Source organism: Agelaius tricolor, unplaced genomic scaffold (genome assembly GCF_023055355.1).
Source record: "Agelaius tricolor isolate 1412-34295 unplaced genomic scaffold, bAgeTri1.0.p SCAF_8, whole genome shotgun sequence".
NCBI classification, from domain to species: Eukaryota; Metazoa; Chordata; class Aves; order Passeriformes; family Icteridae; genus Agelaius; species Agelaius tricolor.
In genome coordinates, this window is record NW_027269268.1 from 36,645,924 (window position 1) to 36,667,999 (window position 22,076).

The following is a 22,076-nucleotide window of genomic DNA, read 5'->3' on the forward strand; positions in this document are numbered from 1 at the left end:
TTGTGCTGCCATTTCAAAACAGATTGGAAGAGCCTGATTAATTTCTATGTTTTGTGAGATCTGATAATTGGAAAGTCTTATTTGTTGTTTTTTTCACCTCTTCTTGCAGCTTTCCACTTTTGTCCAGTTTCTTGCATGACGTTGCTGTTGTTTGCTGTTCTTTTAGTTAAGTCTAAAGCTCTTTTATAAAGTTTTTCCCCTTCGGTGTGGTAAACAAAATTACAAACTGCTCCAGCCCTTTGCATATTTTAACTCAATTCCAGATTTTCTGGCTCTTGAAACCACCTTAATTAAAACTCTAGCTTATGATCTTTGTGCAGATTTGTCCTTTAAAAATCAAAAACCATAAAAATTGGTTTGGTTCTTTTGATTTGTCTGAATACTTAATTGCTTGTCCAAGATTGTTCTTAAAACCAGCACTTCTGTGATGCCCTTGTTACTCATCAAAACTGAAGCACTGTGAGGTCTCGCTTCTTGTTGTTCTGGTTATTGGTTGATAAGGAAGCATCACTTTCAGAACCCAGGGTCAGGCTTTGCTTAGCAGCTGTTGATTCTCTCACCTGTATATGGAAGTTAATCTATATACTTCTCAACTCCTTCAGGAATTTCTGCTTAATCTCTACTTCTGTGTCCAGGTTCATCTGTGTGTTTGTAACAGGCAGGAATTCTAGAGTGGAGACTGTCATACAGCACTTAACAATCTTGGTTGAAAAACTTCTCTTTTTTAAGTTTAACCAGAAAAGAGCAGGAAGAAGAGAAACAACAATGACAATTTTTTTTTGCAAGGGTTAGAATGACAAGGATTTGCCAAGATACTTGAGCATTAGCCATTTAAATTACATAAACAGATTAGGAATTTTGGCTTTCTAAACCTTTGTAAACAACACTCTTAATAAAACATTTTATTACAGTCTCAGAGGAAAGCATAGTATTTTTTCATTATCAAAGTCCATTACTTCAGTATTACCTTGAAGCCTGGCAGGGCTGCAGCACAAACTGGTTGAAGGAAAGAGAAAACAAATTTAATTATGACAGAGGAGAAGACATTTATTTTCTTTTTAAGGAGCAATATCTACATGTAATGAATGAACAGCAGAGGAGACTGGAGAACTTCTGCTGTTTCTTAACTGTGTATATGTAGTTTAGGGGAAAAAATGGCTTTTGGAAGTGTTAATCCTTACACTGTGTATGTGTTTGATTGTAGAAATTACTGCACAATCAGACGCCAGTGAAATTCGACAGGACTGGAAACCAACATTCCTTAGTAATGAAGAGTTCACACAGTTAATGTTAGAGGTATATTATTTCTGGTTTTTTGGCAGTAGAATAATTCCTCTCCAGGAGTCATTCCATTATGAAATTTTTCAGTTTGATGGCATACCTTTTTATTCTCATATTTGGGTTGTAACTATATGTTTTCATGAAGATAAACCATCAAAATTCCTATGTATTCAGAGTTTCAGAATTATGTTTCAGAAAAGCAGATTTTCTTTGAACTACATTTTCAATTAAATAAACATAGTAACAGAGCAAGTCCGTAAATTAAGGTATTTACTGTCCAAGTGGATATTTTAAATTATCAACATAAGGAAGGAACTAGAGAAAAAAATTATTAGGCATAAGTTAAAAATCCTAATTATGAAAAAGGCATAACATATCCATGTAACTTGTGAGCAATAAGTAAGTGTTTTAATTTCTTTACTTGCTATGCTTTCCAAAACTTGTGAGAACATTACTTTGCTGAAGATTACTTGATTAGTTGCAAAACTACAGAAAGAAACTTTAAGTATAAGCTATTTTTTCATTAAAAATGAGCATAAGTAATTTATATCTTGTTAGTGAAACAATTTTTAATAATAGTTAAAAATATTACAAATTAACAAAAACTTTTTTAATTTTCATTCCATAGTTAAACCTTTGCTTTGATGCACAGATACAAAAAAATTCAGGGTTTTGGCATTCAAAAAATATTTTAAAGAATCCTCTGATATAAGAGGTTTTTTCGAAGATGTGAGCTTTAAAATTTCCTGTTTAGAAATACAGTTCTGTCATCCTTTTGTTGGTACTTTTCAACTGAAACGTGTTGTATTCAGAGGAAAGAAATTTGAGTTCAGTAGAAGATAAGGCAGTCAATATTGTATCTCACAAGTTTTCAATAAAATCTCACTGCAAGTTTCTTTCTTTGAGATTGGGAATATTGAGATTTTTAAATACTAAAATTCATTGATTTTGCTGACTGTTTTACTTGTTCTTCTCATAATTTTCCCACATCTTCTTGCATTTGTCTCTAGCTCATTTTTATGAGCTTTCTGATGTCTAAAATGGTGACGGAATTAAAAATAACAGGAAGGCAGAGTGGGAGTTGGGGAAAACAGTGGCTGTCTATATATGTACTTGCTTCTGAAACCACAGATTATTTAACAACAGAACAGTATGGAAATTGTAATGCTTTTAGTGTAAAAATAAGATTAAGGATTTTTACATTCCCATTTCTGTAATAAACTAAAGTAAAATTGGTCTGTATTATTTTCTGTATTGAATATAGCTTAAAATTTGTAGTATGCTCTGTTTCTTTTTTATTTAACTGCCCATTATGTTTAATTTCAGGCTCTTGATGGTTTTTTTTTAGCAATTATGACAGATGGAAATATAATATATGTGTCTGAAAGTATAACTCCCTTACTTGAACATTTGCCAGTAAGTAACAAATTGCTTTCAGTAGCATATCAGTTTGTCTGTGGTTGATTGGTGTTCTGATAGGAGTACTAATTAATTGTTGGCCTTTCTGGCTTTGTAGGACAGATATATGCTTTGTTTTAATGTTTCTGGTTTTTCTTTAGCACAACTGCTTCCTACTGGTCTGACTTGTATATTAAACATTTCCTTTGGAAATGCAGAATGCAGTCAGCACTGTGTTAGAAAGGATTATGAAGTGCCTAGCATCAGTTTCAGTGTAACTGAATTAGCACAGTTGATTGCAGGAGACCCTTTAGAGTTCACAGCCTCTACATGAATCAGAAGAGTATTATGAAAGATCTAAATAATTGCATTTTTTTAACTGCTTTTTTACTTCTTTTTTGTCAGAGCACTCTGATAAATACATTGGTGCTGGTTCTGCTTTTTAAGTCAGTATATACTTTGGGTTATCATACTCACTTATCTTTAATCTGGGTGACATTGCTCACTGGTACATGTAACATTCTAGTTTTTAAAGTTACCTTTGAATAATGTTACTCTGAAGTGAGGCAAATTAATTACTGTGAGCAATTGATGAGATAAATTGAGTGCTTTTCTAGAAGAGAAGGACAAATTCTGTTTAAAGGCGAGTTGTCTTACTGTAGTAAGAGACAAAATAAATTCTCTTAAGGTATGCATGATAACAGTCTGAGAATTTTTAAAAACATGCAGGTAATTGTGATTTTTAGTTTTTCTTTTAGTAGAATTTGCCAGGTTCTCAGAAACACATTTGTTTCTGGCGTTTAGGGGTGATTCATGAATTCTCAACATACATTTTATGATTCCTCTTTTTTGAATACTTAACCAAATGCATTTATGCATGTAGTAGTTGTTCAGTTTTGCTGCATCCATTCCTGCTGTTCACAGTTTTGTGTCCATAGCTGTGGAACTGATTATAAAATGCAGTAACTGGCAACTCATGCTCACCCAGCAGCTCACTCATCACCCCTCAGTGGGATGGGGGAGGCAGTTGGAAGGGTAAAAGTGAGAAAACTCATGGGCTGAGGTAAAGACAGTCTAATAGGTAAAGCAAAAGCCGTGTATGCAAGTGAGTCAAAGCCAGGAATTCATTTACCACTCCCCATGGGCCAGGCATATCAGAGTGAGGTTTTTTTTCCTTGGGAAGTACTAATATGTATTCCAGCAGGTGGCTTTGTTGAGTCAGTAATGAACTGTGGCATTGTTTTGTATTAAAATGGTAGGCTTTGTGACATTGTACATCTTGAATTAATGCTTACTAAATCTTTTTCTTTCAGTCTGATCTTGTGGATCAGAGTGTATTTAATTTTATCCCAGAGGGGGAACATTCAGAAATTTATAAAATATTGTCTTCTCATCTGCTGGAAAGTGATTCCTTGACACCGGAATACTTAAAATGTAAGTAGTTATTTTTGGCTAACCCCTGTAGGCAGCTCAGCCCCACACAGCCACTCACTCACTCCTCTCAGTTCGACGGACAAAGAATCAGAAGAGTAAAAGTGACCAAACTTTTGGGTTGTGATAAAGGCAGATTAACAGGTGAAGTCAAAAGCTGTCTGCACAAGCAAAGCAAAATAAGGAATTAGTTTGCTCCATCTGTTCAGTAGGCAGTTGTTCAGCCATCTCTGGGAATGCAGGGTTATGTCATGTACAATGATTACTTGGGAGGACAAATGCCATAAACCCAGATGTCTTCCCCTTCCTCCTTTCCCTAGCTTTTATTGCTGAGCACATGCCATACAATGTGGAATATCCCTTCATTCAGCTCTCCCTGCTGTGTCCCCTCCCAGCTGCTGGTGCACCCCCAGCCTCCCCCCTAGTGGATCAGAGTCAGATAAAGAGAAGGCCTTTGCACTGTGGAAGGGCTGCTGAGCAGTAATGGACACATCCCAGTCTTAGCAGCACTGTTCTAGTCAAAATCCAAAACAGGGCACCATGTGAGCTGCTGTGTAGAAACTTAACCCTATCCCAGATAAAACCAGTACAGTGGTTGTGTTAAAACTATCTACTTGGAATTATACAGGATCAGTTTTTCCAGTGTTATTTAAGCAGACACATATACTTCAGCCCTGAAGAACAGAAGCGTTACTTTGTGTCACCCCTGTTCTAGAGTAGGATTTTCAAAGTTATGTTGCCTTTCAGTCTGTAAATTTCCTGTGTGACAGAAATGTTCATATTGTTTACAGAGCTTCTATTTAGACACTTTTAGCAGTTGGCAAGTATAAATACATGGCAGCCTAATGGAGTTTGGGAGCGTGTGCTTTATTGAACTTAAGTTCAGGGCATTTTCTTTAATACCGCTTTAGGTCTCAGAGGTTTTCATGCCACTAATATTCAAGCCCTTTGTGCACAAAATTTAAAGGAGTTCTTTAGATTAGTTACTGTCATGCTGGTTAAAAGCAGCCAATGTTGATGCCTTATGATTTTACCCTTTATATTTTTCAAATCCTGTACGGCACTAGTGCATAACTCTAAACTCCATATAAAGTGTTAGTTAACTATTGGTCAGACAAAACAATCCGTCTAGGCCTGAGATTCAAGAACACCCTACAGTCTCAGGCCCCAAAAATTGTAAAGAAAAGTGAACTGGGGTGGGGGGAAGCAAACTGGGGGTATATGACTTCATTACCTGAAGCTGTAATTGGAGGATTAACCCCTTATATGTAAATGGACCAAATGTATATCTGTCTGAAAAACTCGTGACCATTGTCCATCTTGGGTGTATCCTCTGGAAGGCTTCTGACTGGTGTAGGTGTACCTGTTTGAAGGCCTTTTATAAATACCCACTTTATTCTTTTATTCTTGTCTAGCCTGTTCTAGGTAGCCACTCCAAGGCATCACTGTAGCTAGCTGTAATCACTACACTTACAGTATTTCAGTTGTATTCAGCTTAATTATTCCTGCATTTCATTTCATGTTGCATGTGTGCTTCATCAATCATATAGCCTATTACTTTGTTTATTTTTTTTTCTAGCAAAAAATCAGCTAGAATTCTGTTGCCATATGCTGCGAGGAACAATAGATCCAAAAGAGCAACCTACATATGAATATGTAAAATTTATAGGAAATTTCAAGTGTTTGAATCATGGTAAGTAATTTCAGCAGTGTTGGAATGGAAAACGTAGGCAGCTCTACAGCTAAACTGGCTTGGGACCATGGTGCCAAATGTAGGTGAACTAAAATCAGGCTTTCAAAAGACGATCTTGAAGCAGTTTTGTTACTTCTGTATTGGTGTAATGGAAAAGAAGAAAAACTGCCTATCATGTATTACAGGTCTGTGTATTTGAATGCAAAATGTGGTAAATGTGGTTAATGCTTTAAATTAAGGAAAACTAGTATTCTGTAAAGCATTGCTCAAAAGAATGTAAGAGAAATTTAAGCAAATGCTTTAACATAAAGAATCTGAATTTAGTTCAGCATAAGCCATATTTAAGCAGGTGACTAACTTGAAGATCTGTGGTACTGAGTACCTGCAGTTCTCATTACACAGGCAACTGAGAAGGAAAATGTAGGTTTTCCCCCCATTTCAGTTCTGTGCTTCACTTGACAGGAATTACCACTCAGGTGAGTGGGTGGGCCCTACAGTTTTCCGCATTGAGTTCCTACTCCCTTCCACTGAAATTATTTTTATTAGCTATGTGTAATATTCTTTCTCTGTACTGTACTGCATCTCTAATCTGTTTGGCCAGGTTGTGCTGACTATTTACTTGAGAAGCCTGTTTATTTGTCCAAGTGGGTTCTGCAGTGTGGTCAGTAGTAGATTCTTAGAAAGCGCACCCAAAAATATTATGAAAACCAGCATGTTGTAAATAAATCTGTGGGGTTTTTTATCTGATACCAGTGTTTCACAAAATGAGAAGAGGTTGGGTCTTAATGCAAATGCAGTTATGTAATATTATAGGAGACACAAGAAACAGTCCTGAAAAAGCCAAATATCATGCTAGTCCTGGAATGAGGAGTTAGGAAACTGCAGACCTATTGGTTGCAATTCAATATTTGGAAATACTCTGGAAAAAATAATTTAACTATATATTAATTTCAGGAAGCTAGCAGGGAATTGAATGGCAATCACTGTGGATTTTTCAGGTAGAAATAGCATCAAATCAGTTCAGCTTCCTCTACCAAAGAGTAACACACTGTGTGGATAAGAGGATAAAGCACAAACAATGATGGACTTTCAATATATGTTTATGTTATCATATTCTCTTCTCACAAACATTTAAGGGAAGCACTTGTTAATTGAAATTGCTGGAAGGTAGCTGCAGGAACTGATTGAAAAGGTTAACCAGTGTTCACCATCAAAGTGCAGTCTGGATTTGATCAGTATTTTCATTAATGTTATGAACAATGGAACATAGTTTGCAGTTATGAAATAATCCACCAAAACTGACAGAAGAGTTCATCCCCAAATTAGAAAAGAAATTAATTTGGGCTAAAAACCCAGAAAAATTGACTAAGAAATAATACAAGTTACTACATTTAGGAATATCAAACTATATGAACAGGGATAGTTGCAACCAGTTACATAGAAGTCCTTTAGGAAAAGGAGTTACTGTGGAATGTGAACTGAGCAAGACCAAATCACCTTGACCAGCCACCAAGCTGAGAAAATGCAAAAGCCTTTCTAAAATATAGTCTAAATCACATGAAATAATCCCACTGTACACTTAGCACAAGGCAAGATAAACTCTGAAGAACAAAGGACAAAGGCTAAGAAAAAAATAAAAGAAACTGCCTGTTTTCTTTCTGATAGAAAAAGCAAGGAGCTGTGAGATGAAATTGCATGAAGAAAGTTCAGTAGGAGTTCTAATCTAGAGCTGAATTAAAACCATCAGGGCTTTGGAAAGCCTTCAAAGTGATTTGAAATCACCATCTCTAGACCTTAGTAAATATAAACTAAATTGGTAACTGCTGGAAATGAAAGATAAGGTTACTCTGTTTTGAGGTCTAGTCCATCATTTGCCTCCTTTTGATTCCATCTCTATGATTCAATAAGTGGAATTTGTTCCCAGCTCAGTATCCTGATTCTTTCACTTCCATAATTGTCCCTTTGATTCTTCTGTTACTCGGTATGTCGTCAGCATGTGTTGCTTAAATGTGATAGAAGGTCTAGAAAAGAAATACTTACCTCAGAATTCAAAAGAAAATAATAGCCAAAATATAAAGATATTTTTCAAGAAAGTGTAATCCAGTGATTTTTACCAGTTAGCAAGGATTAGAACTGTTACTAGTTCCTTAAAAATGCTCTGTCAGCAATAATATCGTAATAGTGGCAGTTCTAGTTCTTTGGGAAAGTTACTTGATGGTCATGTTCCCATTACTACTATGTAACTACTCCTACTACTGTGGTACTATTCCTGTGCATGTAAGTCTAGATATGATGGAGCATTTTTCTTAATGCCTGTTAAGTTACAAGCAAACCACAGATATATATTGGGCCACTTATCTTCTGATATTACTGCCATTTTGCTCCATACTTACACTGTCATGTGTGTTGTCATCTCCTCTGTCTGCCCGCAGTTCCCAACTCAGCGCACAATGGTTTTGAAGGAACTATTCAGAGATCACACCGGCCTTCATATGAAGAGAAAGTTTGTTTTGTGGCCACAGTTAGATTAGCTACACCTCAATTTATCAAGGTATGTACAAATGAAATCACTTTGATATCATTCTTAAATGGACTCTGAATGGGAAAACTTCAGAGAGAATGCACACAACATTTGAAATACTAATGAAAACTGTAAGGAATCCTGTTATATGAAACTGAAAGTGTCTGTTTCTTACTTCAAATAAACTAAGTTTTATGCAAAGTATCAAACAAAGTTGTGGTGAATACTAATTTTAAATAGTAACGTAAAGAGAATATGCATGAAATAAATTTCTAAGTCCACAGGAATATAATTTAGCAAGATGAACTTAAACAACATGAAAGATTACATTGAGATTCCACTTTCACTGGAGAAATGATTGATTTTAGTTGAAACTTGGATGTGAATTTTTTGTTCCTGGTAGTCTTTCTGCAGTTTGACACAAGTAAATCTCAGAGGGCTTAATGAAAGCTTACATTACTTGTCAGTAATGAAGAGTTAGGTTTGAGGTAATAGAAATCTTTTGTTTCAGTGCAGTTATTCAGAAACTCAGTAGTTTAAACCTACCGTTTTGCTTAGCTGCTAATGTACAATGTGAAGTTGCCTTTCCAAGGTTAGAATTGAATGCATATGATACTTGTAGTTCAATAAGTATAATCCTGTTTCTTTCCAGAACCAGTCAAAATAAATACTCAGGATAAAGTACAGTATAGTCTGTGATTGTGATTCCAATTATATGTTTCATACAAATGCATGAATCAAGGTTCAGGGTAGTTTGCTATGTGACATTTGTTTTTGCAATTCAGCTGTAAAGTAGTGCCATGAAATGTATGTGGCCCGATGTTAAACTACTGTAGTAGGCTGTAGTACAAGAACTCTTAACATTTAAACATTCTGCCTCTTAAGTTTAAAACACTGATGTCTTGAGTTTAAGACTGTTGGTAGTAGCTTCTGAAGACATGGTTTATATACTTTGCACTTCAAAAGCATAGTAGGAAGCCTGTGGAGAAATCATATAAACCTCTTCAGTTCTGTCAGGCTGAATAGGAATTTTGTGTCTCCAGACTCTATGCCAGAGAAAGTTTATTCTTTCTGAAGCTATGGAAATCTGTCATGTGACACTTTTCTTCCCATGCAGGTCTAAAAAATATTCTTCCTGTTATGCCTACAGTTGGTAGATATGTTATATGTGGGATTTTTGCTTCATGAAATAATTGTGGAAAAAAAGACCAACCTGACATTTGCAATTGCTTTTGTCTTTTAAAGTATGACAGTTCATAGTAAAACTTTTATGTTTCCTACTTCTGGAAGCTGAGGAAGATCCATTTATGATCTTCAAGTGTCTCAGTCTCCTGCAGGCTAAAGCCTTACAGATTATTCTGTGGCCAAAGTTTCATTCCTGTACTTGAACCTCTGAGCCCTGTGTGCCCAAGGAAGCTTCCATGTTATAAAATTTTTAAGATCCTCCTGAGACTTTCAACCGATGCTGTTTATTTGGGAAATCTTTTGAAGATTTACATTAAAGAAGAAGACTCACATTAAAGAAGAAGACTTACATTAAAGACTTGATACCTTCTGTTATTATTGAGGCTAGCATTGACTAGACTTAAGCAAATTAGTGTCTGTCAGGAATTTTATGATCCCAGTAACTTCACTAACAAATGTGTGATGCAGCCAGTAAGGAGATGTGTGTTTCAATACTTGCCTTATTTAAGGTAGAACATTTCTGCTCATCTGTCATTTACTCTCTTTCTTTCAGTTGGCATATGGTTCCAGATTTTTTTTTTCTCAAATATAATTTCTCAGGATATGCAATGCTTTTTGCACCTTTAAAGTTCACGTTTTTTATTTTATGCATATGACTCTACCACTTCTGCAACAAAACGTCTCACAAATTTTGCTCCCTAGTGAGGGCATTTGGTTGTACACATTCTTTAAAACATTTGTCTTGCATTTTGGCTAGTTGATGATTGCCTTCTATCAAGAAGGCAGGATTAATCCAGCCAAAAGGATTTTACCAGAATACTTTTTGTTACAAATGAAAGTCCTTTCTTTTCTAGATGCCTTGTTGACAACTTCAACAAGACGCCTTGTTGAACAAGCTGGCTTCTGCCCAGGGGTATTTTACAGTGGAATATCTGCAAATTATTAATATAAATGCATTGAGTAATTAGATACTAACCTGCTGCCATTTCCTCTCTAACCATTATGTTTTTACTGTGGTTTTACTGCCTGCATTCAGTGATTTTTACTTTTGTTTTGACTTGTGCCAAAATATTTAGATCAAAATAAGCAACAAATCAAAGGTATATCTCAAGGATATACTCTTGCTCTGTCATTTCTCTTACTTTGAGTGGTGCTTTATTAAATGCTGTAATTTTAGGAAAGTAGATGAGCTTTGGGTTCTAGGGGTAATTTCAGGTTTGAAGCTTAAGTCTTGCTGTCTGGAGTTAACATCAGCAGTCATAAATTTGTGCCCAGAGTTGTTAAGTTCTGTGTCTCCATCTAATTAATCCATCGTTCCATCATTTTCTAAGTCATTGTCTTTAGATTTTACAGTGATGAATGTGAGGGAAAAACATTGCCTAGATATGGTCACTTTTTCCTTTTATAGGAAGAAAACTTAGATCTATTTAAAAAACTGTAAAATATGCAATTAAACTCCTTGGATTATAACCCGAAAGAATGAAAAGAAAGGTGGTCCCTCTGTTGGTCTTCTGCTGTATTTTTCTGCAGGACTACTTTAGTTACAGATGTTTTCAGGGCAGCAGTGTGCTTGTCTCTCCACACTTGTTATGAGTATTATGTCAGTGTAGCAGCAGCTTCCACATTGCAGTTTAGGAAACTCTTTTACCTGATCATCAATAGATTCCAGTGTGCTCCTGGCACTGGAAATGCCATTGCAAGCTCCTGCAAATGACAAATATGTACAGGTGTCCAAAAGAGAAACATTTACTTATCTCTTAATTTTAATGTAATTCTTTGAGGTGTGTATTTGTGTGCATGTATTCCATCATCCATCTTCCTTCTCCTAAGGCAGTACTAGAGGAGTTTGCAAAGGAATTGGTTGGCTTGGGGTGCGTGGTGTTGTGACTGTCTCTGCACGAGGCACAATACTCAGTGGGGCATATTTACCTTTCTTGAAGGGGACAGTAGATGTTGACAGTAGAAGTCAGCTGAAGTTGTCTGCATACATTTGAGTGGAATACATTTAGAATTATGTGCAGAATACCTTAAGATTCTGTTGTAATGGAAATACAGCTGTTCTCTTACTTTTCATGAGTTCTAAACATAAGAATAGTGTGTTATTTGTAGTACATGTCTGTGCACTCAAAGAGATTTAGAGTACTTTGTGTTCACTAAAGGGAAGAATCATATTCCTAAACTCCGAGTAATGAGACCATTTTACTAATGTTGGGTTTTACCCATTAAAAACACAGACTATAATCAGACTGGTGGGAATGTTTCATCTCTTCTTTTGAGTGTTACAATTTAAAAGCATAACTGCAGGAACTATGGATTTCTTCTTGTACTACTGTGTTTGTAGATATTCCATTTGAGTTTATTCTCATGACATGGTTAGTCCATTTAAATCAACCAAGCATCAGCTTGGCACAGTTGAGATTAGATTCAGATTAGATTCTACCTCAGTACTGTGCGTCTAAACAAGCAAAACCAAGGAAGCTGTCTAAAAATAACATTATAACTATTGCAGAATTATCTACTAACTTTAGGTATGTCTGAATTTTGAAAGAGCTTAGGTACTAGAATAGAGCAGTTTTAAGAGATTCTTATTTTTTTCCTTTTTAGGAAATGTGCACTGTTGAAGAACCCAACGAAGAGTTCACATCTAGACACAGCTTAGAATGGAAGTTCCTATTCTTGGATCACAGGTGCAGTTCCTTCTGTGTAGGAGCAATAGCAGCTGAATCACAGTGGTGGCTGTAGTATTTGGAGTTCACTAATCTGCATTAACTGCTCATAGCTTGTGTTGGGTTTAATTTTTTAATTTTCTTTGGAGCATATACTGTAAACAAGAAAGCTTATATAATTAATTCTGATTTGTTAGAGATGTGTGTGAAAATAACATTAATTTTTTTTTTTTTATTAATTAGGGCACCTCCGATAATAGGTTATCTTCCATTTGAAGTTTTGGGAACATCAGGCTATGATTATTATCATGTGGATGATCTAGATAATCTGGCAAAATGTCATGAGCATTGTGAGTACAACCAAGTCACTAAAAGAAGCAAAGTTGTTAAATTGATCACTTGTTCTGGTGAAATTTTGTGATATTTTGAATGAAGTGTCTTTATTCCCGTTTGCTTGACATTATTATACTGCTGTTCCATATCTTCTTTTCTTTTGATACAGAACTACAAAACAGATATAACTTTATCTTACAATTCTGGGGTTTCATTGTGGTAAACTGCAGTGCACAGCTCTATGACTAATACTTTTCCAGTTCTTCCAATGGCATTTAAAAGGCTTTATAATGTTGAATAAGTGCAAAAGCTGGTGGAAAATTTTTGAACCTGTTCTTGGTCATTGTTTTAATCCTGGATTTAGACATATTGGTTTGGGCTATATGAACCTGGGGAATAATATTCTTTTAATGTAATTGGAGTATTTACAACCTGGCAAGACAGTAAACTTTATTCTTCATCTTTACAGTAATGCAATATGGGAAAGGGAAGTCATGTTACTACAGATTCCTTACAAAGGGACAGCAATGGATTTGGCTGCAAACTCACTACTATATCACGTATCACCAGTGGAATTCCAGGCCAGAGTTTATTGTCTGTACGCACACTGTTGTAAGGTAGGTTATTTCTTAAAGTAATCCTAGTGTTATGGGAGCTATCTTGATTGTATTTTGGAGGTAGAGAAATTATAGCAGTGTGAAGAATCACTGGAGAACTTCTTGAGATACTTTATAAGCAAGATGGGTTTGAGGAGTTTGGTCTTTGAGGTGTATTTTTTAAATCATCCCATGATATAGTGGTTATCTTTGGTTTGTTCTTCTAGTTATGCAGAAGTTAGAGCAGAAAGACGACGAGAACTTGGTATTGAGGAATCTCTCCCAGAGATAACAGCAGATAAAGTGAGTATTTTATATAATCTTATTTTACATCTTCACATACTAAACAAAATATGCAAGCAAATATATCGCAGCAAATAGTGTTTTATCCCCCAGGAAAGTAAATATTTGATCTCTAAATAATGTGACTATTGAAAATTATCAAGGAAGTCTAGAAAGAGTGTTTAACTCTGCCTGTAACACCCTTATCTTTTCAGAAATCAATGTGCATGTAATTTTAACAGTTATAACACCCATAAGTTTTTATTAAGATCTGATTTCTGCAGTGTAAGATTTCTAAAAAAATGGTCTCCCTTACTGGAAGTACCCATAATCTGAAAACCAAGATCAACACACCAAGAAGGAATTCACAATAGGAAAGTAGAAGCTGTTTAATTGTGTGACTCTATCTGACTTCTTAAAAGTATACAAAATTTGTCTTGAATTAATGTCCTTGGAAGCTCAATGAGTCTTATCAGCTTGTGGAGATGATCTGACATGTTTTACTCTGACAGTTCAGAAATGTTTTCCTTTGGCAGTTTCACAAGTTTAATCTGTCAGTGCTCCTAATGGAACAAACTCATCCTTTCTCAAAAGAATAAGCAGTTCACTCATTACACTGTTGTTCAGAGTGAAATGAGTGGCTACAGAAGGAGCTCAGCTCAGTAGTCAGTTTGTGGCCTAAGTCTGCATGCATTTTGGTTTCTGGGCTTATATAGCTTTGGCTTCCAAGGATAAAAGCCTCAAATGGAAACAGAGATTACAGCCATCAAACAGGTCACTACTTCTGCATGGTCACCTGTGTGAGGGGGTTGATTAGAAACAAAAAGGTCTGAGATATTTTCTAACAGAAATATGCATTGTGCTGGATTAGATAAATTATTGGTTTTTTATGTGTGTCTCTTCAGAGTCAGGACTCTGGGTCTGACAATCACATAAACACAGTGAGTCTCAAAGAAGCACTGGAAAGGTTTGATACCAGCCCCACACCTTCTGCTTCCTCCAGGAGTTCAAGAAAATCTTCACATACTGCAGTATCGGATCATTCATGTAAGCACCAACTATTGAAAACAAAATTGCTTTCCTTAGGAGGGCTTTCTCTACTTAATTTTATTAAATGCATAACTGGCAGTTAATAATCATTTTATGAAAAGTGTGCAGGTGAAAATACCCTTTGTGATGGTTCAGAGATCTGCAGACTACTCTGAAAAAGACTTTTACTTCTGGAGTACAATATCAGACACTAGTACACCCTATTTCAATCCATCAGACTGGTGGATAGTAAGGGGGAAAAAAAAAAGTCCAAGCCTTTACAGTTCTTTTATTCATTAAAAGCTTCCTGTAATTAGTTTGTTGCATTACATAATTGAGATAGCAGTTAAGATGTTTCTTTTTGTTCTATCTCTCAACATTGTCAGCAACACCAACTAAAATGACAGTGGACACTAGCACTCCTCCAAGGCAAGGCTTATCTGGTCATGAAAAGACTGCGCAAAGAAGATCATCTCTGAGCAGTCAGGTAACTTCAGAGAGGAATGTTGTACTTTAGAGTGGAGTTCACCTTTAAAAGCTATTATTAAATCCATATAAGCTTTGTTTTATTTCTTCTAAAAACATGGTTTAAACTTTAAGAGTTTTTCTTGGAATACGCGTCTTAGAATTGCATCATCGGCATTGGTGTAGTAGATTTTAAAGGAATACAATAATTAAGCATATATGTATTTAGGTTTTGTCATTAGGATTTAAAAGAATGTGAATGAATCTCTGCTTTCACTCACACAGAACTTCTTTGTATGATTCTGGATTTTTAATACACACATATATACGTGTAAAATTGCCAGTGTAATGCTATGTGTGTCCCTGTAGAGAATTCAAACAAATCTATGACTAAGAATATTAGTGAATAGTTCCATATCCTTTCTGAAATCTTGGTAGTATGAGAAATTGTCATGCCTCATGTACTTGGTGCATGTTTTCCTGTTGAACTAATACATTCACTTCATAAACAGAATGCTTATTAAATATGCATTACAATATTATATATATTAATATATCTAGATTTCTATTAATATAGAAATATAATATATAATAGTTCTAAAAATCATTAGTTTAAGAATAAATCAAAGGTGTCAACTTCCAAACATGTTGAAATTGAGACTTCTGAAATACTTCTTGTTGTAATTTCTGTTTTTCTGCTTATATATATTTTTAGAAATATAGAAAAATTACGTATATATTATGTAGATAATCAATTGGTTTTGTTTTCTTAATTCTCTAATAACTAAGGTTAGATATTTCAGGAAACAATTTACTAGTTTATATTATATGTTCATATAATGCTCTTTTGAATTTGACTCTTTAAAGAAATACTTCATGTCAAATATGAAGTTCATTCTCTTATGATTATGGAACAATTTTTTTTTAATCCTAGTCTTTAAGCTCACAGTCTCTTGGACAACCAGTAACACAGCCAGCAATATCTCAGCCTGCAACTTTACAGCTCCAGTCTGGAATGACTCAGGTATGGATTAACTCAATTTATTGTTTGCTATTTTTTAAACAGTCTTGTTCTCCTGCAGTAATGGGCTGCCTGTGGCTTGGGTGGATGCACTGTTCACTGAGAAAAAAACAGTTTGGATGGCCAGGCCCAGAGAGTGGTGGTGAATGGAGTTACATCCACCTGGCAGCCAGTCACAAGTGGGGTTCCAGAGGGCTCAGTACTGGGGCCAGTCCAGTTTAATATATTTATTGATGATATGGATTGAGGTCACCATCAGTGAGTTTGCAGATGACATCCAGTTGGGTGAGAGTGTTGATCTGCTGGAGGGCAAGGAGGCTCTGCAGAGGGATCTGGATAGGCTGGATCCATAGGCAAAGAAATTGAGTCCTTTGGTGCCAGATTATTCTCTTGAAATGAGCAAATTCTGTAATTTGACACTTTTGCTTTAGTTTTTTCTTCCTGTTATTTGTATGGATATAGTTTTCAGCCTTGTGCATTAGCAACATAGATATAAAAACAGTTAAAGCTAAAATATTTTAGGGCATGAATTTAAAAATTCATCAATGTGGCTGGCAGCTTTCAGGCATATGCTTATAACACAAGGCTGCTTGGTCTGTGAAATGCTTCTGTGTAATAAGAATAGGATATATTCCTCAGACATCTGCTATAGGCCCCAAGTCAATGTAACCTTTTGATATACTGACTTGGGGACTATAGCAGATGTCTGAGGAAAAACAGAAGTGGCTAATAGTTTCTCTATGGGCTCAGCCTTCAGCTTTTTGTGACTGAGGGTACTCCCAAGTTATTTGTATGTTTTAGCTCTGGGTGAATCTTTTTTCCTAAACTGGCACAATTATAATTTTTAACATGAGAGAGCTTTAACGTCTACAGTACCATGTAAATTACTAAGGCTAGACACGCACATACACATATGTTTGTGATTTGGACACCAGTCAATTTCTTATGCTATGGAATTCTTTTAGTTCACATCAACTAAATGTTGATTCTGATTCTGTGATGTTTTCATATGCATTAATTGGTTCTCAGATAATGGTTTATTAGTAGTTTGAAGAGCAATGCTTGATTTATTTGCTTCTGTGGAGGACTGTACTTATCTCTTGTGAATAAAATGTAATTTTTGCTCAGCTTTTAATTTGTTGATTGCACTACAGCCTGTGTTTCAGTTTTCAGCTCAATTAGGAGCAATGCAGCATCTAAAGGACCAGCTAGAGCAAAGAACACGCATGATAGAGGCAAATATTCATCGGCAGCAGGAAGAGTTGCGTAAGATCCAGGAGCAGCTTCAAATTGTTCATGGTCAAGGACTCCAGGTGAGTTATTGTATCACTTACAGGTTTCATCTGTAGAGAATTTAGACATCTGAATTTTGTCTTGGGCACCTAATTCAACAACATGATCCTCCATATTCCCTGTCAGCTGCCATCTGGGCCATATATGTCTAAAATCCATAGTATCTGAAGCTGCTGTTCCAGAGGTACCTGATGTTTTGCTTCCAGATGTATCTGGAAATGCCCCAGTGTTGAGCAGGTCAAGCCTAGCTTATCACTTAACCTAATTAAATGTAAAAGGATGGAGTGGTTGTTCATTCTTGCAAAGTTTTGCAGCCATTAGAATATTAATCCAAAATCTGCAGGATCTGTTTTTCCCTTTTAGCTCTGAGGATGTTAAATCCATGTTTCTTTGCTTAAACTGTCCTATCAGGCTGAATGGCTCTACTTTGCATGGTAAACTTGAAGGAGTTCCTGAGCCAGAAAGACTGAGGTCTAGAGGGTGCATTACTCAGTCTAACAGCTGACTACATGATTTCTGATTTTTTTTAACCAGTATATATTTTTCTGGTTTTGTCATTGTCTTTTCAGCAGCTATGCTTGGAAGAAAAGAATTACCCTATTGGGTTTTTCTAGTTAAAAGACCCAAACAAAAAAAAAACCCGATCACCTCAAACTAAGATCTATTTTAAGGAAATAATTTAGTATTTTCAGTCTGGATTGTGACTAAAGAATAGAAAAAATACTTCCTGGAAGTATTGAGAATGTTGCTTAAATTCTCTTGGAAGAGTAGGAGTTTCTGGTGTGTGCCATTTTCAGTTGTGTGATATTTAGTGTAAACATGCCAGCAGTAGACTGCCTTATTCATGTCTCAAAAGGAGAGATTCACAGCTCTCCTTTCCATGCAGTGTGGAGGGACCTTGTTCAGGAATGTGAAAACTAGAAAAAATACTTCAGTGATGCACATTCTGCCTTGTTGTAGACTTGGGCCTAACTTTTTGTAAAGAACATAATATTTTTGTGCTGAATTCTGTTTATTACAATAGTGTTGGAAAGTTCAGTATAATCATTACGATTTCCTGATTGTCAGGGAAGATTACATTCTTGGTGCTATGCCTGGGTCTACTAATTCAGAGATTTTCTTCATCTGATTTAGCGTTACTGAGGAATGTCCTACAAAAAGAAGTGTCATTTCAAATATGTTTTGTCATTTCAAATATGTTTGTCTACAAATAGATAGTTGTAGGCTACATTACTGGTTAGTCTCTGCATGGTGCTTTTTCTTTAAGAACAAATATTGAATGTTAATGTTTAGAACTCTGGAAGTTAGGATTCTGATTCTTACCAGAAAGAGTTGAGTCTCTGAATACTGACCCTATAACTTGTGGAATTTTTTAAGATGTTCTTGCAGCAGTCAGCTTCTGGACTCAACTTTGGTTCTGTGCAGCTTCCTTCTGGAAATTCTTCAACTGTTCAGCAACTTGCACCAATAAACATGCAAGGTCAAGTTGTTCAGACTAATCAGACTCAAAGTGGGATGAACACGGGCCATATAAATACTCCACACATGATACAGCAGCAGCCTTTGCAGAGTACTGCAACACAGGTAAAATTCCATTACTCGATTTGCTGGATTGAATATTTGCTCAAAACCACATCTGAAACACAGCAGCTTCCCTGACATTCGCCTGTATTGAACGAGTGTTTGAGATTGCTTTAAAAATCATTGGCAAGGGTATCAGCAAAAGCCTGATTTAATATTAAGTGGTAGCACGACAAAGTTTGTTGGCAAGATTCACTCTACTACTTACTGGACAGTTAAGGCACAATAAGGAAAAATCAGGCAGCAACAAAACCAAAAAAAATCCAGGCAATCAAAACAGAAGTGAACTGAGAACTGTCTGGGGGTGTGTATGTGTGTGTCTGTGTGTGTGGTTGGGTGCATGTGACAAAACGACTGTGAGGGTAAAGATACAAAGGAACATGGCCTAAAAGCTTAACAGCATTCACCTTATACATTAAATGTAACAATGTAACAAAGAAATAGCTCTTAACTTATACCATAAACTTAACCTTAACGATTTAGCAGAGGCATAACAGTCAACAGCATGTATCGCCACAGAAGCTGTTTCTTCATGCTGAATACTTCTAATGGGTTTGACCATTATGTGTATGAATACTCCATAAACATCTGATCTCTGTGGTCACCCTCTTCTGTACCCTTTTCCACATTCCATACTTCTTTTTGAGATTTGTGGAAAGGCAGACTAGTGATGCATTTTACCATCTCAGCAGTAGGCTAGTTCCAGATTTTCAAGTAAGAAATTCTTGACGTTATGTGTACATTTTACTCTAAGTTGGGCACAGAGATGCTAAAGGAGTAAAAAGATAATTTTGAATAAACAGTATGCAAATAGCTGAAAAATTTACGAAAAAAGAAATAACCTGAACAGAAAAAGAAGTTAATGTAAGATAGATGTCCAAGGTCAAGTCCCATCTCTAAATCCTCAGTCAGTAGAAATACTTGTGTACTTTGAATTAAGAATTCATTTGAATAGAAAAAAACTGGTGGTTTTGAAGTATGGGCTGTGACAGTGAGGAGAACAGCTGTAGTACCTGGCTATTTTCAACTTACTATCTCAAAATTTCTTTCCAGCATAATCAACAAAATGTACTTAGTGGACACAATCAACAGTCTTCTCTTGCCAGTCAGTCACAGAACACAGTCTCAGCACCTTTGTACAACACTATGGTGATTTCTCAGCCAACAGCAGGAAATGTGGTGCAGGTTCCCTCTAGCTTATCGCAGAACAACAACCAGAATGCTGCTGCAGTAACCACTTTTACACAGGACAGACAAATCAGGTAAATCTTCAAGACCTGTATTTAAGATAACTTTTTATAACAGTATGCTTATGCAGTTGCACCATATACAAAAGGAACTAAAACAGCATTAAAAAGATCATGTGATTTGTGTTTCAATGGTATGGATACAACCGTTGAAATGAAACTGCTCAAAGTAACATGTTTGCAGGCTTTTCAAAATCCATGTTGTTATAGCAAAATATGGCTTTGAGAAATCTGCTTTTCTCAAGTGTATGTGGTGCTTCATTTTTTTTTTTCCTGAAGAGACTCCAAATGTCTTTTTCTATTAACAGATTTTCTCAAGGTCAGCAACTTGTAACAAAACTTGTCACGGCCCCAGTAGCATGTGGAGCAGTAATGGTACCAAGTACTATGTTTATGGGACAGGTGGTGACAGCTTATCCCACTTTTGCTGCCCAACAGCAGCAGACACAGACTTTGTCAATAACACAACAGCAACAGCAGCAGCAGCAGCAAAGTCAGCAGGACCATCAGCAGCAGCTCACCACAGTGCAACAACCAGCTCAGTCACAGCTGACCCAGCACCCCCAGCAGTTCCTACAGGTAATGAATGTAGAGCTGTCTACAAATTTTCCCAAGTTCTGTCAGCATTACTTTCAGCAATACTAGGTTATCCAGGGGTGCTTTACCTGAAAACAAAGCACTTAAAATAGTAACCTGTGACAAAGCCAAATGCATGAGGTAAGTTTATTCTGTAGCAGTTCTCTAAAATTCTGTTACTTAGAGGAGAGGTGGTCTTTCCTGCAGTGTTATTCCATGCATTGTCCTGTCTTACATCTTTTTCCCTTTGAATTGCTGCTCTTGATTGACTGTAGGATGAAAAAACAGATGTTTTCTTTAAAACAGTTTACGTTTTCTTTCATTAACTTTACATGTTAATGCAGTAAGGTATGAGAGATGATGGTTGGTCTGGAAAGCAGCACACAGCCCAAAGCAAGACATGTCCCAATAATATGAGGCATGAAATTCTGTCTGGGCTGCAGGGGAGGCTGAGCAGCAAGTAACTTTGTAAGCAGAGAGTAAGAAGGGAAGAACCTTGTTTTAGTGGAGAAAGAAGAGAGATTGGGTCAAAAGAGAAGGAAGACAAACCCAAGCAGTTTAGAAATAGGAAATCTCTAAAAGAAACAGAAGGTAGAAGGAATTGATGGGGAAATGTGTTGCCATTTGTTGATTCCAATTAATTACTGGAACATGCATCACCCAGCATCTGGAGTTGGTAAAGGTGATGTAGTGGTGGCTAGAACACTAGAGAGGCTGTTTAGCAGGTTGGTAGTGTCTGTGTCTCTGTTTCTAAATTTAAAAGTTTGTACAATTTTGACTTAATTCTGGTGAAACAGATACGTGAAATATGAAGATCTCAAAAGGTCTGTGCCTACTCTAGAATTTCACTCTAGGCAAAAGTCCAGTATTTTTATATAAACTATTAAAGTGCTAGAATTTGAAGTGAAGTTAATACTCTTTAAAAAGGACAAAAGTGCCTTTTCTACTTCTGTTCACTGGGCCTTTTACAGTCTGATTGTGTAGGTGCAGCAGTTGATGTACTTTACTCTCTGCTGCAGAGCATTTCAGGATTTAGATGTCCTAGTGCATTTGTACCTATCCTTCATTGTTTTATTCAGTAATCTTTCTTTGGTGTTCCAAGAAGAATACTGTTAAAACCAAGTACCATTTCCCACAGTAATAAGTCTCCTTCAGAGGGATGTTGGGGTCTGCAAATGCACCATTTTCTTTGACTGTGCATTTTGTCTGTGGGGAATAAATGTGATCTGTGCCAAATCATGCACTATTTTTTCATTTGACTGCAATGACAGCTACCTACACTTACTCAAATAGATTCTTTACACCCTGCTATGCTTTTGGGGTGTGAAATGAAGACAAATTGCCATGTATTCCTACCTATCCCAGAGACCAATTACAGCTGCTTTATTAATTCAGATGCGCTGGTTAAATGTATTAGTATGAACAAATCCTTGCATTGTTTGCTCAGCTTAACTGGCCAAATCTGAAGTTTATTTTGA

General features: G+C 36.2%; 1 protein-coding gene across 15 annotated transcripts in view; it reads left to right on the top strand.

The window, feature by feature from the left end:
- The window catches only part of CLOCK (clock circadian regulator), a 64,443-nt gene that overhangs the window by 36,701 nt on the left and 5,666 nt on the right, over window positions 1-22,076 (top strand). For 11 of the 15 annotated variants that reach the window (XM_071432357.1, XM_071432365.1, XM_071432359.1 and 8 more), the window contains 16 exons: window positions 1,205-1,296; window positions 2,608-2,697; window positions 3,993-4,113; window positions 5,690-5,803; window positions 8,236-8,354; window positions 12,114-12,196; window positions 12,419-12,525; window positions 12,978-13,125; window positions 13,332-13,407; window positions 14,292-14,433; window positions 14,802-14,902; window positions 15,815-15,904; window positions 17,056-17,214; window positions 18,572-18,778; window positions 19,829-20,037; window positions 20,331-20,601. In XM_071432357.1, the coding sequence (XP_071288458.1) occupies window positions 1,205-1,296; window positions 2,608-2,697; window positions 3,993-4,113; window positions 5,690-5,803; window positions 8,236-8,354; window positions 12,114-12,196; window positions 12,419-12,525; window positions 12,978-13,125; window positions 13,332-13,407; window positions 14,292-14,433; window positions 14,802-14,902; window positions 15,815-15,904; window positions 17,056-17,214; window positions 18,572-18,778; window positions 19,829-20,037; window positions 20,331-20,601 (2,129 nt within the window). Of the gene's footprint in view, window positions 1-1,204; window positions 1,297-2,607; window positions 2,698-3,992; window positions 4,114-5,689; window positions 5,804-8,235; window positions 8,355-12,113; window positions 12,197-12,418; window positions 12,526-12,977; window positions 13,126-13,331; window positions 13,408-14,291; window positions 14,434-14,801; window positions 14,903-15,814; window positions 15,905-17,055; window positions 17,215-18,571; window positions 18,779-19,828; window positions 20,038-20,330; window positions 20,602-22,076 lie in introns of those variants that run through there. The other 4 variants (XM_071432371.1, XM_071432368.1, XM_071432373.1 and 1 more) reach the window with 4 other exon arrangements.